Here is a 15,761-nt window from a genome sequence, read left to right as displayed (position 1 = left end):
ATCGTCTCAATGCGGCCTTGAGTCTCGGTTTGATCATTAACTTGTTTGTTTGTTGTAGACACAGAACCTTCAGTCATACATTACTCTGCTATTCATCACTTCCTGATTTCCTGCATTCATTATCATAACTCATGACTTACAAATGTGGCTATATAATCACACATAGATACAGTCATGTCCGTTACATGGCAAATCAGCTTCAGTTTACTGTACCCTTTACATGGGCAATCAGCATGAGTTTACTGTACCCTTTACATGGGCAATCAGCATGAGTTTACTGTACCCTTTACATGGGCAATCAGCTTCAGTTTACTGTACCCTTTACATGGGCAATCAGTATGAGTTTACTGTACCCTTTACATGGGCAATCAGCATGAGTTTACTGTACCCTTTACATGGGCAATCAGTATGAGTTTACTGTACCCTTTACATGGGCAATCAGCATGAGTTTACTATACCCTTTACATGGGCAATCAGTATGAGTTTACTATACCCTTTACATGGGCAATCAGTATGAGTTTACTGTACCCTTTACATGGGCAATCAGTATGAGTTTACTGTACCCTTTACATGGGCAATCAGTATGAGTTTACTATACCCTTTACATGGGCAATCAGTATGAGTTTACTGTACCCTTTACATGGGCAATCAGCATGAGTTTACTATACCCTTTACATGGGCAATCAGCATGAGTTTACTGTACCCTTTACATGGGCAATCAGTATGAGTTTACTGTACCCTTTACATGGGCAATCAGCATGAGTTTACTATACCCTTTACATGGGCAATCAGTATGAGTTTACTGTACCCTTTACATGGGCAATCAGTATGAGTTTACTATACCCTTTACATGGGCAATCAGTATGAGTTTACTGTACCCTTTACATGGGCAATCAGCATGAGTTTACTATACCCTTTACATGGGCAATCAGCATGAGTTTACTGTACCATGAGTTTTTACATGGGCAATCAGTATGAGTTTACTGTACCCTTTACATGGGCAATCAGTATGAGTTTACTATACCCTTTACATGGGCAATCAGCATGAGTTTACTGTACCCTTTACATGAGCAATCAGTATGAGTTTACTGTACCCTTTACATGGGCAATCAGCATGAGTTTATGAACAATAAATCCTGCTGTGCGATTGCATATAAAATAACGTCCAACATGCTTTATTTCTCAGATATACAACGTTAAGTTCATTTAATTACACCGCCATATGAAAACAAGGATAATAGAAGGATACATGAGTCATGATTGACGCAGAGCCTGAAATAACTTTAGTTTTCGTCTCCACATGCCTGGTGTTCCACCCCCCCACACCCCACCCCTCCACCCCGGCGCTGACGGAATGATGACATGATTGTGTTCAGATCCATTATTTTAATAAATCATAAAGTTATAAAGTCATATTTCCTTGTGGATCTTGACATGCTTACGAAAAAAAGTTCACAAAGTGTTTTTTTTTCTGTTCTTGTTCCACACAACGTTTATTACCTCTAAATCGTACCACCACCAATCTCCTTTTAGGAATAACAAACACCACTCACAGATTACGCTCATTTGGTAAAGTTGTTTATTACATATTACATGGATTTAACACTCTGATATAAAAACAAAATATGCATTCTATTCACTGGCCCTATGAATGTAATGTACACACAAGCCTCTAGCCAACGGGACGCTAGGCTAGCTAAACCTGGCTAGCCAACGGGACGCTAGGCTAGCTAAACCTGGATAACCAACGGGACGCTAGGCTAGCTAAACCTGGCTAGCCAAGGGGACGCTAGCTAAACCTAGCTAAAGCCTGGCTAACCTGGCTAGGGGACGATAGTCTAGCTAAAGCTGGCTAGCTAAACCTGGCTAGCCAACGGGACGATAGTCTAGCTAAACCTGGCTAGCCAACGGGACGCTAGGCTAGCTAAACCTGGCGAGCCAACGAAACGCTAGGCTAGCTAAACCTGGCTAGCCAACGTGATGCTAGGCTAGCTAAACCTGGCTAGCTAGACCTACTACCTACAATCTGCAGAGCTTGTGCCAGGCCTCCATCAGACCTCCTCCTCAGGGACCCTTTACTTTACATAATATACTTTTGGTATAAATACTCATCTATATTTGTTTTATACAATTCTGGTATTTTAAGAGCTCGAGATAATAAAAAAATAGCTTTTGCCTCCAAATTCTGAATCTGGGTAACGATGGAGAGAGAGAAAACAAGAAGAAGAAAAGAAAGACGATGTGTCACATTTGACAGTGGATTCATACAGCTACCCCAGTATCTGGTAGTTTGTAACAGAAACATTTGGCTACTTTGTGGCCAAATGAACACAACCCAGATTCAGCCCATCCACCTCTGTTGCAGAAAGTTTTTTAAAAATAAGTTTTTCTACGGTGTGCCCTAATGAACACGACCCAGATTCAGCCTATCCACCTCTCTTTTTAACCATGTCACACACCTAGGAAAGACCCTGAGACAAGGATGTCTCTCCTTCTCTGCTCTCTATCTTCAGCATGTCACATGGAGGAATGGCCACAGGCAGGTTCATAACAGCGAGTTTGTGTTTTGTTGAGAGAGAGAGAGAGAGAGAGAGAGAGAGAGAGAGAGAGAGAGAGAGAGAGAGAGAGAGAGAGAGACAGAAAACTAACTCACAGACAGCAAGGTTTTTGACAGACCATGAGCAGCAGAGTTTTCAGGAATGGCAAAGGCGGTTGATTACATTTTTAGGTTTCCAAGAGCAATTTGCTTTATAAGTAATGACATCTCGCTCCTTAATTCATCCACACAAGGACAAAGGAGGGGCCATGCCAAGACTTTGCAGTTGTTTCACGAGGTTGCTACACTGAACCAGCATTGAAGTCCCTAATTTTCCTAGTTCTAAGTGCTGGAGAGCTCTGAGCTAAAGGTAGATAACCTGTGATCAGCAAGGCAGGAGAGGAGGAGAGGGAGAGAGGATGAAGAGAGGATGAGGAGAGGGAGAGAGGATGAAGAGAGGATGAGGAGAGGGAGAGAGGATTTTAATTTATTTTACCTTTATTTTACTAGGCAAGTCAATTAAGAACATATTCTTATTTTCAATGACGGCCTAGGAACAGTGGGTTAACTGCCTGTTCAGGGGCAGAACGACAGATTTTGTACCTTGTCAGCTCGGGGATTTGAACTTGCAACCTTTCGGTTACTAGTCCAACACTCTAACCACTAGGCTACCCTGCCGCCTGAGCTCTGCGGGCGGCAGGGTAGAAGAGAGGGAGAGAGGATGAAGAGAGGGAGAGAGGATGAAGAGAGGGAGAGAGGATGAGGAGAGGGAGAGAGGATGAAGAGAGGGAGAGAGGATGAAGAGAGGGAGAGAGGATGAAGAGAGGGAGAGAGGATGAAGAGAGGGAGAGAGGATGAAGAGAGGGAGAGAGGATGAAGAGAGGGAGAGAGGATGAGGAGAGGGAGAGAGGATGAAGAGAGGGAGAGAGGATGAAGAGAGGGAGAGAGGATGAAGAGAGGGAGAGAGGATGAAGAAAGGGAGAGAGGATGAAGAGAGGGAGAGAGGATGAAGAGAGGGAGAGAGGATGAAGAGAGGGAGAGAGGATGAAGAGAGGGAGAGAGGATGAAGAGAGGGAGAGAGGATGAAGAGAGGGAGAGAGGATGAGGAGAGGGAGAGAGGATGAAGAGAGGGAGAGAGGATGAGGAGAGGGAGAGAGGATGAAGAGAGGGAGAGAGGATGAAGAGAGGGAGAGAGGATGAAGAGAGGGAGAGAGGATGAAGAGAGGGAGAGAGGATGAAGAGAGGGAGAGAGGATGAGGAGAGGGAGAGAGGATGAAGAGAGGGAGAGAGGATGAGGAGAGGGAGAGAGGATGAAGAGAGGGAGAGAGGATGAAGAGAGGGAGAGAGGATGAAGAAAGGGAGAGAGGATGAGGAGAGGGAGAGAGGATGAAGAGAGGGAGAGAGGATGAGGAGAGGGAGAGAGGATGAAGAGAGGGAGAGAGGATGAGGAGAGGGAGAGAGGATGAAGAAAAGGAGAGAGGATGAGGAGAGGGAGAGAGGATGAGGAGAGGGAGAGAGGATGAAGAAAGGGAGAGAGGATGAGGAGAGGGAGAGAGGATGAGGAGAGGGAGAGAGGATGAAGAGAGGGAGAGAGGATGAAGAGAGGGAGAGAGGATGAAGAGAGGAAAAAGAGCTTGACGGTGGACCAGACATGAGGTCATTCTCCTGGTTGAGAAGAAGAAAGACGGGATGAGGATAAGAGAGGTCGACAACCCGGAGCTGAGCTCTGAAGATACCTCAGGAATGGCCTCAGAGGGATTTTAAACCTTGCTACTCTCAGATCCAAGTATTTGTCTGGAGAGGCCGCTGATGTTTGGCATTAGTAGTCGGTTAGCAAAAAGCAGAGGAAGTAAGTAGAAGAAGACAACAGAACGAGGAACGGAGGAAAGGGGTGAACTAGAACGCGGGCCGCTCTGACCTGACCCTCGTCCCGGTGATATTTCATTTCACGAGCGAGCCAGCTCCTTGGAAAGGGTTCAGTCCTGGAAGGCGGTGACCTGGTACCTCTATCCAGGTTAACACCCTGCTGCTGCTATGCTGCCGCTATGCCAAAGAACAAAGAGGCAGAACACAAGACGTCTCTGTCCTGTTTTCATTCTGACCTCTAAAACACATGAATAAGAATCTTCCTCTCTCCCTCTCCCTCGCTTTCTCTCCCGTCCTCTCCTCTCCCCTCTCTTTCTCTCCTCTCGCTCTCCCTCTCTTTCCCTCCTCTCCTCTCAACTCCTCTCCCTCTCTTTCTCTCCTCTCCCTCTCTTTCTCAACTCCTCTCCCTCTCTTTCTCTCCTCTCCCTCTCTTTGTCAACTCCTCTCCCTCTACTTCTCAACTCTCTCTCCTCTCTCTCTTTCTCTCCTCTCCCTCTCTTTGTCAACTCCTCTCCTCTCTCTTTCTCTCCTCTCTCTTTCCCTCCTCTCCTCTCAACTCCTCTCCCTCTCTTTCTCTCCTCTCCCTCTCTTTCTCAACTCCTCTCCTCTCTCTTTCTCTCCTCTCTCTTTCCCTCCTCTCCTCTCAACTCCTCTCCCCTCTCTCCCCTCCTCCCCCAGGTACGTGCTCTAGTCACTAGGTAATGGAGGAGAATCATGCATGCTGGTGATTGACGTAGTTAAATGATAAACACAACTAAAGATGTAATATACTGTGTTGTCATCACTCTAAATGGTAACGGTGCATCGATAAAACAGTCTAAAAGCAACAACTCACTAAATAGGGGGAAAACTTTTACAACTAAATAGTTGGGTCAAATACGAATACACACCAAACCTTACTTTAAAACAAACTGGCATATTCTAAACAAGGAAAACAGATTGTCACAGTATAATGTACACAAATGAACAGGCACGTAAGTGCAACCTCACACACACACACACACACACACACACACACACACACACACACACACACACACACACACACACACACACACACACACACACACACACACACACACACACACACACACACACACACACACACACACACACACACACACACACACACACACACACACACAGTGTGGCATATGTGACCAAATGTAATTGGTGCCGTTGTTGCTGAAGGAGAATGTTGTGACATGGCAGTCTTAGATGGTGTAATCTCACAAGGTCACCACACTTTTAACACCAAGTATCGATAGATGACAAGACCCAACACACACACATGCACACACACACACACACACACACACACACACACACACACACACACACACACACACACACACACACACACACACACACACACACACACACACACACACACACACACACACACACACACACACACACACACAACACACACACACACCTTACGAATTGTTCTCACAAACTCCGCTTGTAATTATATAACTGTCAGAGAGGATGTTTAAACTCAGATGATGTGTTTTATCTTAGAGATCTATCGGAAATAAAAATGAAAGCATAGAGATGCAGTGTGGAATTTCCTCTTCCTCCTCCTCCTCCTCCTCCCTCCTTCCTCTTCATTCCTACATATGATGATCGGAAACTGTTCATAACTGTGTTCCTCATCCCTCATCCTGGCCTACAGACAGATATTATGAAAACCAGGACAAGAGTCAAGTACCTTCATTAAAAGAGAGAAGAGCCACGGTGTTGCTGTACATATGATGATCGGAAACTGTTCATAACTGTGTTCATAACATAATCAGTTGTGATTCAGATAGATACAGAGACATGAAAACCAGCTGTCCGGCATCAGATAGAGAGATATGAATACCAGAGACAGTTCTGATGAAGCTGCCAGGCTGGGATTTACACATAGCTGGTACTGTACAGACAGATAGATAGAGAGATATGAAAACCAGGACAATGGGAGTCTATCTAGCTCTATATTAGAGTTCTGATTCAGACAGATACAGAGACATGAAAACCAGGACAATGGGAGTCTATCTAGCTCTATATTAGAGTTCTGATTCAGACAGATACAGAGACATGAAAACCAGGACAATGGGAGTCTATCTAGCTCTATATTAGAGTTCTGATTCAGATAGAGAGATATGAATACCAGGACAATGGGAGTCTATCTAGCTCTATATCAGAGTTCTGATTCAGACAGATATGAAAACCAGGACAATGGGAGTCTATCTAGCTCTATATTACAGTTCTGATTCAGAGGAGAGCCATGGCGGCCATTTTGTGTCCTGTTCTTGTCCATGTAGCAGTGGCCTTGTTTCTTCATCCTTCCTCTTTGGCTACATGTACTGCTCTAACACAGTCTGTGTCTGTGTGTAGGGGGTTGATCTAGGGCATGGGGTACTGGGGGTAGAACCCAGAGCCCTGCAGCCCTGGGAGTAAAAACAGTGTAGCCTGAACGCTAGTCTGCCTAGCGACAGGGGATGAAGGAAATCGGAGGGTGGTGTGCCTCGGCGCTGGGTTGCTGCCCCGCCCCCCTAGACTCCTCCTCCTCCTCTGACACCCCGAAGGTGACCAGGGCCTGCGTGGAGTCACATGACTGTTTCTCTGCGTCCTCCGAGTTGAGCGAGACGAGACTGAGTCGGCGAGGTCTGCTGAGGTGCAGGGCGCCGCGAGTCCTTCTGTGGAGCAGGCCCAGGTCCTCTCTGAAGTGAGGGTTGAAGAGGACGTAGAGTAGAGGGTTGAGGCAGGCTGGGAGAGGAACCACCACTAGAAGCACTGACTTCACCACCTCAGGCCCTACTGAGGGCAGTTTCAGCAGGGAGGAGAAGGAGAGGAAGGCTACAGGGAAGTAGAGGAGACAGTTGGTGAACAGCAGCCAGGCCACGTGACGGATCATGGGGCAGTCCCACAGGTTGTCCGGCTCTCCTTTCTCCAGGCTGCAGTAGAGGCGGGCGTATGTGACGGTCATGATGAGATAACATAGGGAGTTGACCAGGACTAGAGCCACCATGAAGCCCAGAGAGGAGGGCTCTTCGTAGGGCATGGGGAGACAGATGGAGGAGACTCCGTAGTCCCCCAGCAGGGGGAGCAGGGTGATAGCCAGGCCCAGAAGGAAACACAAGGCGGCCACCAGCCTCAGCGTGCCCGTCGAACTCTTCCCCTCGGCGGCCTTGCCTCTCCGTATCGACAGCCCCCTCTCCAGGGCGGCCACAGTCAGTAAGAAGATACTGGTCTCAGAAGCGAAGATGGAGACGAAGCCGGTCAGCTTGCAGCCCGTGCTGCTCTCCCAACGCGCCCCGTAGCGGCCGAAGCTGCCGAAGGTCAAGGCATCGACGGTGGCCAGCGTGGCAGACCACAGCCCCATCAGGCTGTTTACCAGAGCCAGCAGGCCAATCAGCAGCTTCACAGGGGACAGGAAGGACGGGGAGAGAAAGATGGAGACCATCACCAGTGTGTTGCAGACCAGGGAGAGAGTAGCAATGACCCACACACCAACACGGATCAACCAGCTGCCAAACAGGTGGTGGCAAGGACGGAACGGACCTGGGGGAAGACAGATCAATCAATCAACCAGTCAATCAATCAACCAGCCACTCAATCAACCAGTCAATCAATCAACCAGTCAATCAATCAACCAGCCACTCAATCAACCAGTCACTCAATCAACCAGTCACTCAATCAACCAGCCACTCAATCAACCAGTCACTCAATCAACCAGTCACTCAATCAACCAGTCAATCAATAAATCATTCAACCAGTCAATCAATCAACCAGTGAATCAGTCAAACAGTCAATCATTCAACCAGTCAATCAATCAAACAGTCAATCAATCAACCAGTCAATCAATCAAACAATCAACCAGTCACTCAATCAACCAGTCAATCAATCAACCAGTCAATCAATCAATCATTCAACCAGTCAATCAATAAATCATTCAACCAGTCAATCAATAAATCATTCAACCAGTCAATCAATAAATCAATCAACCAGTCAATCAATAAATTCAACCAGTCAATCAATAAATCAATCAACCAGTCAAATCAGTCAATCAATCAACCAGTCAATCATCAACCAGTTAATCAATCAACCAGTCAATCAATCAACCAGTCAATCAATAAAATCAACCAGTCAATCAATCATTCAACCAGTCAATCAATCAACCAGTCAAATCAACCAGTCAAATCAATCAACATTCAGTCAATCACTCAAATCAATCAATCAACCAGTCAATCAATAAATCATTCAACCAGTCAATCAATCAACCAGTCAATCAATAAATCATTCAACCAGTCAATCAATAAATCATTCAACCAGTCAATCAATAAATCATTCAACCAGTCAATCAATAAATCATTCAACCAGTCAATCAATAAATCATTCAACCAGTCAATCAATAAATCATTCAACAAGTCAATCAATAAATCATTCAACCAGTCAATCAATAAAATTCAACCAGTCAATCAATAAATAATTCAACCAGTCAATCAATAAATCAAAGTCAAACTCAACCAGTCAATCAATAAATCATTCAACCAGTCAACCAGTCAACCAGTCAATCAATAAATCATTCAACCAGTCAATCAATAAATAATTCAACCAGTCAATCAATAATTCATTCAACCAGTCAATCACTCAACCAGTCAATCAATAAATCATTCAACCAGTCAATCAATAAATAATTCAACCAGTCAATCAATAATTCATTCACCATCAAATCAACCAGTCAATCAATAAATCATTCAACCAGTCAACCAGTCAATCTCAACCATCAATCAATAAATCATTCAACCAGTCAATCAATCAACCAGTCAATCAATAAATCATTCAACCATCAACCAGTCAAATCAACCAGTCAATCAATAAATCATTCAACCAGTCAATCACTCAACCAGTCAATCAATAAATCATTCAACCAGTCAATCACTCAACCAGTCAATCAATAAATCATTCAACCAGTCAACCAGTCAATCATTCAACCAGTCAATCAATAAATCATTCAACCAGTCAATCAATAAATCATTCAATCACTCAATCAATAAATCATTCAACAAGTCAATGTATGAACCATGTTAGGGGGAAGGGTGGTGGGGGGGGGGGTGTTGCCTTACCAGGTGATGGGGAACACTGGACAGTGTGGTGGGATTTGGGCTCATCATCAAAGTCCAACAGAAAGTCCTCGTGGTCTTAAATCAAATCAAAGGTTATATCCAGGTTATCAAGACGTTTCATAGGAACTGAAAATGAGTCACTGTTTCTGTCAGGAGGCATATGAGCGACACACCATGTATCCTTACAACACGGATCTGAAGTGGTATCCCCATTTCCTTTTAATGGGGGCAGTGTACTATCTGGGGTTGTTTGAGAACACACCTTGGTTAGACAAGATGCCCTCCCTCCTCCCGAAGTCGTCCCTCCCGTTGTGGTTAGTGTCTCTGTCCCAGGGAGAGGAGTGTTTCTCACAGGAGACGAAGGCACAGCACTGGAAGGCATAGGGCAGCTCCATCACCCTACAGAGAGAGAGACATACCAGACATACAACATACCAATTAGGATCTGGAGAGAGAGACATACCAGACATACAACATACCAATTAGGATCTGGAGAGAGAGACATACCAGACATACAACATACCAATTAGGATCTGGAGAGAGAGAGACATACCAGACATACAACATACCAATTAGGATCAGAGAGAGCCCAGACATACAACATTTAGGATTGACATACCAGACATACAACATACCAATTAGGATCTGGAGAGGAGTCCAGACATACAACATACCAAGATCTGGAGAAAATGGGATAAACATACAACATACCAATTGGATCTGCAGAGCAGAATTCTGACAAAAATATCCAATTAGGATCCGTGTACAGACATACAACATACCAAAGGATCTAATGCATACCAGACACACAACATACCAATTAGGATCTGGAGAGAGAGATACCAGACATACAACATACCAATTAGGATCTGGAGAGAAAATACCAGAAAAGATACCAATTAGGATCTGAGAGAAGACATACCAGACATACAACATACCAAAGGAAGAGAATTCCACAAACCATACCATAGCAAAGCCATCACCTACAGAGACCAATTAGGATCTGGAGAAGAGACATACCAGACATACAACATACCAATTAGGATCTGGGGCTCTGTTAGGATCTGAGAGAGAGAGAAACATACAGACACACAACATACCTACAGAGCCCCAGACATACAACATACCAATTAGGATCTGGAGAGAGAGAGAGAGACCCAGAATACAAATACCAATTAGGATCTGAGAAAAGAGAAAAGATAATTACCAATTAGGATCACATTGGAAAGAATTAACATACCAAAAACAGAGCAAACTACCAGAATGCTATTTGGATCTACACAGAGAGTACACAGCAATTAGGCAGAATACCTGACCACTAGGATCTGGAGAGAGACATACCAGACATACAACATACCAATTAGGATCTTTGAGATGAGAGAGACATACCAGACATACAACATACCAATTAGGATCTGGAGAAAGAGACCAGACATAGGCAGACATGGATCTGGCTAAAATCTTTATGGTTGAGAAGACAGGCCAAACAAGATTTCACAAAGTGGGACAAAATGAGGTGAGAAACAGAAGCTGCAAAAATATCCTCCGTGTACAACGTGAACACCAATAATGCCTGCAGAGCAGAATTAGAGATACCCACTAATTTCCAAATCCAGAAAAGAGCCATTCAATTCTACAGATCCACTAAAAAGAATTCCCAAAAACAAATCACCTACAGAGAGATTTTGAGAAACTCCCATATCTGGTTGGGGCTCTGTTCACAAACACCCTACAGAGCCCCAGGACAACAGCACAGCACCAAATCATGTGAAAACAAAAAGATAATTACTTGACACATTGGAAAAATGAACAAAACAACAGAGCAAACTAGAAAGCCCTAAACAAAGGACCAGTGGTAAATACCAACCCACTATTTATGCTTATTCATTTTATCTTTGACTATTACAGACTATGAGCATAGCCTTGCTATTGTAGGCAGACATGGCTCTCAAGAGAAGACAGGCTATGTGCTCACTGTACAAAAATGAGGTGGAAACTGATTATTAGAGACACATATTTCCCTCAGATTACACAGATCCACAAAGAATTTGAAAACAAATCACATTTTGATAAACTCCCATATCTACTGGGTCAAATTCCACAGTGTGCCATCACAGCAGCAGATTTGCCACAAGAAAAGGGCAACCAGTGAAGAACAAACACCATTGTAAATACATTTATATACTGTATATATATATATACACAGATATGAAAACAAATATTTTATAAACTCCCATATACTGGGTCAAATTATGCCATCACAGCAGCACGATTTGTGATATGAAGAACAAACACCATTATAAATACAACCCATATTTATGCTTATTTACATTTGTAAAAATTTGTACCTTGTTACAACACTGTATATTTTAAATAATATGACATTTTAATGTTTACTGTTTTTAACTTTTGTTGTTTTTTACTGTTATTTCTATTGTTTATTTCACTTTTGTATATTATCTACCTCACTTGCTTTGGCAATGTTAACACATGTTTCCCATGACAATAAAGTCCCTTGAATTGAGTTGAATTGAGTTGAGAGAGAGAGAGAGAGAGAGAGAGAGAGAGAGAGAGAGACAGAGAGAGAGATACAGTTGAAGTCGGAAGTTTACATACACTTAGGTTGGAGTCATTAAAACTCAATGTTAAAACGTTTGAATTGAGAGAGATTGAATTGAGAGAGAGAGAGAGAGAGAGAGAGAGAGAGAGAGAGAGAGAGAGAGAGAGAGAGAGAGAGAGAGAGAGAGAGAGAGAGAGAGAGAGAGAGAGAGAGAGAGAGAGAGAGAGAGAGAGAGAGAGAGAGGAGAGAGAGAGAGAGAGACGGAGAGAGACAGAGAGAGAGAGAGAGAGAGAGAGAGAGAGAGAGAGAGAGAGAGAGAGAGAGAGAGAGAGACAGAGAGACAGAGAGAGAGAGAGAGAGAGAGAGAGAGAGAGAGAGAGAGAGAGAGAGAGAGAGAGAGAGAGAGAGAGAGAGAGAGAGAGAGAGAGAGAGAGAGAGAGAGACAGAGAGAGAGAGAGAGAGAGTCATCCTACAAGAAACATGGTATAAAGGAGACGGACCCACTGGTTGCCCTCTAGGTTACAGAGAGCTGGTGGTCACAGCCACCAAACTACCAGGTGTGAAATGAGGAAGAGACAGGGGGAATGCTAATTTGGTATAGAGCAGACCTAACTCACTCTATTAAATTGGTCAAAACAGGAACATTTTACATCTGGCTTGAAATTCAAAAGGAAATGATCTCAACAAAGAAAAATGTCCTCATGTGTTCTACCTATATCCTCCCCCCACTAGAATCCCCATACTTTAACAATGACAGCTTCTTCATCCTAGAGGGGACCCTCCCTGTTGGTGACAGCATTCCCTCCCTCACATGCCCCCCTAGACACAACAATGACAGCTTCTTCATCCTAGAGGGGGAGATCAACCATTTCCAGGCCCAGGGACATGTACTAGTCTGTGGCGACCTAAATGCCAGAACCGGACAAGAACCTGACACCCTCCCTGTTGGTGACAGCATTCCCTCCCTCACATGCCCCCCTAGACACAACTATGACAACATAACCAACAAAAACGGGTCACAACTCCTGCAGCTCTGTCGCACGCTGGGTATGTACATAGTCAATGGTAGCCTTCGAGGGGACTCCTACAGTAGGTACACCTATACCTTGTCTTTTGGCAGTAGTACTGTAGACTACTTTATCACTGACCTCAACCCAGAATCTCTCAGAGCGTTCACAGTCAGTCCACTGACAGCGTTCACAGTCAGTTCACTGACACCCCTATCAGACCACAGCAAAATCACAGTCTACTTGAACAGAGCAATGCTCAATCATGAGGCATCAAAGCCAAAGGAACTAAATAATATTAAGAAATGCTATAGATGGAAGGAAAGTAGTGTGGAAATCTACCAAAAAATTTGGGAACAACAAATTCAATCCCTTCTAGACAATTTCCTGGACATAATGTTTCACTGTAATAGTGAAGGTGTAAACTTGGCAGTAGAACATCTTACCAGTATATTTGACCTCTCAGCTTCTCTATCAAATCTAAAAATCTCAAATAGAAAACCGAAGAAAATGAACAACAATGACAAATGGTTTGATGAAGAATGCAACAATCTAAGAAAGAAATGGAGAAACCTGTCCAACCAAAAACACAGAGATCCAGAAAACCTGAGTCTACGCCTTCACTATAGTGAATCACTAAAACAATACAGAAATACACTACGGAAAACCTGAGTCTACACCTTCACTATGGTGAATCACTAAAACAATACAGAAATACACTACGGAAAACCTGAGTCTACGCCTTCACTATGGTGAATCACTAAAACAATACAGAAATACACTATGGAAAACCTGAGTCTACACCTTCACTATGGTGAATCACTAAAACAATACAGAAATACACTACGGAAAAAGAAGGAACAGCATGTCAGAAATCCTCTCAATGTAATCCATAGAATCCAATTTGGCATGAGGGTCTGCTATACAAATTGATGGAAAGTGGTGTTGGGGGAAAAAACATACAACATTATAAAATCCATGTACACAAACAACAAGTGTGTGGTTAAAATTGGCAAAAGACACACAGATTTCTTTCCACGGGGCCGTGGGGTGAGACAGGGATGCAGCTTAAGCCCCACCCTCTTCAACATACAGTGGGGCAAAAAAGTATTTAGTCAGCCACCAATTGCGCAAGTTCTCCCACTTAAAAAGATGAGAGAGGCCTGTAATTTTCAACATAGGTACACTTCAACTATGACAGACAAAATGAGAAAAAAATCCAGAAAATCACATTGTAGGAATTTTAATGAATTTATTTGCAAATTATGGTGGAAAATAAATATTTGGTCACCTACAAACAAGCAAGATTTCTGGCTCTCACAGACCTGTAGCTTCTTCTTTAAGAGGCTCCTCTGTCCTCCACTCGTTACCTGTATTAATGGCACCTGTTTGAACGTGTTATCAGTATAAAAGACACCTGTCCACAACCTCAAACAGTCACACTCCAAACATCACCATGGCCACGACCAAAGAGCTGTCAAAGGACACCAGCAACAAAATTTTAGACCTGCACCAGGCTGGGAAGACTGAATCTGCAATAGGTAAGCAGCTTGGTTTGAAGAAATCAACTGTGAGAGCAATTATTAGGAAATGAAAGACATACAAGACCACTGATAATCTCCCTCGATCTGGGGCTCCACGCAAGATTTCACCCCGTGGGGTCAAAATGATCACAAGAACGGTGAGCAAAAATCCCAGAACCACACGGGGGGGATCTAGTGAATGACCTGCAGAGAGCTGGGACCAAAGTAACAAAGCCTACCATCAGTAGCACACTACGCCGCCAGGGACTCAAATCCTGCAGTGCCAGACGTGTCCCCCTGCTTAAGCCAGTACATGTCCAGGCCCGTCTGAAGTTTGCTAGAGAGCATTTGGATGATCCAGAAGAAGATTGGGAGAATGTCATATGGTCAGATGAAACCAAAATAGGACTTTTTGGTAAAAACTCAACTCGTCGTGTTTGGAGGACAAAGAATGCTGAGTTGCATCCAAAGAACACCATACCTACTGTGAAGCATGGGGGTGGAAACATCATGCTTTGGGGTTGTTTTTCTGCAAAGGGACCAGGATGACTGATCCGTGTAAAGGAAATAATGAATGGGGCCATGTATCGTGAGATTTTGAGTGAAAACCTCCTATCAGCAAGGGCATTGAAGATGAAACGTGGCTGGATCTTTCAGCATGACAATGATGTCACGACTAGTCAAGGTGGGTGGAATCAGGCGCAGAGAGCAAATAGTGAATAGAGGTTTATTCTCCGGTGAACAACAATAAACACGGACAACCCAAAATACAAACAGGGTGAAAAATATCCAAAACAGGAAATAAAAGACAAACCGGAGAAATAAAACACAAAAACACCGACAGCCGAAACGAAATGTCAAAAACAAACAATCCCGCACAAAACAAGGGCGGGACAACCTACATTATATACAGATACTAATTAACTAACACACAGGTGAAAACAATCAGACAAAACCAACAGATAACCGAAAAGGGATCGGTAGTGGCTAATAGGACGGTGACGACGACCGCCGAGCACCGCTTGAACGGGCAGGAGAGCCAACCTCGGCGGAAGTCGTGACAAATGATCCCAAACACACTGCCCGGCATGAAGGAGTGGCTTTGTAAGAAGCATTTCAAGGTCCTGGAGTGGCCTAGCCAGTCTCCAGATCTCA

General features: G+C 43.9%; 1 protein-coding gene across 1 annotated transcript in view; it reads right to left on the bottom strand.

Annotated features, from left to right (window-relative positions):
* Nucleotides 1-6,314: 6,314 nt before the first annotated feature.
* The window catches only part of LOC123995973 (leucine-rich repeat-containing G-protein coupled receptor 5-like), a 124,117-nt gene continuing 114,670 nt past the window's right edge, over nt 6,315-15,761 (bottom strand). The window contains exons 15-17 of the mRNA XM_046299625.1: nt 9,779-9,915; nt 9,517-9,591; nt 6,315-7,951 (exon numbers count right to left, since the gene is read on the bottom strand). Of these exons, the coding sequence (XP_046155581.1) occupies nt 6,876-7,951; nt 9,517-9,591; nt 9,779-9,915 (1,288 nt within the window). The 3' untranslated portion in view covers nt 6,315-6,875. The remainder of the gene's footprint in view (nt 7,952-9,516; nt 9,592-9,778; nt 9,916-15,761) is intronic.

The sequence above is a fragment of the Oncorhynchus gorbuscha genome, linkage group LG14 (assembly GCF_021184085.1).
Source record: "Oncorhynchus gorbuscha isolate QuinsamMale2020 ecotype Even-year linkage group LG14, OgorEven_v1.0, whole genome shotgun sequence".
In the NCBI taxonomy this organism is placed as follows: domain Eukaryota; kingdom Metazoa; phylum Chordata; class Actinopteri; order Salmoniformes; family Salmonidae; genus Oncorhynchus; species Oncorhynchus gorbuscha.
This window is presented reverse-complemented; position numbering and strand designations above follow the sequence as displayed.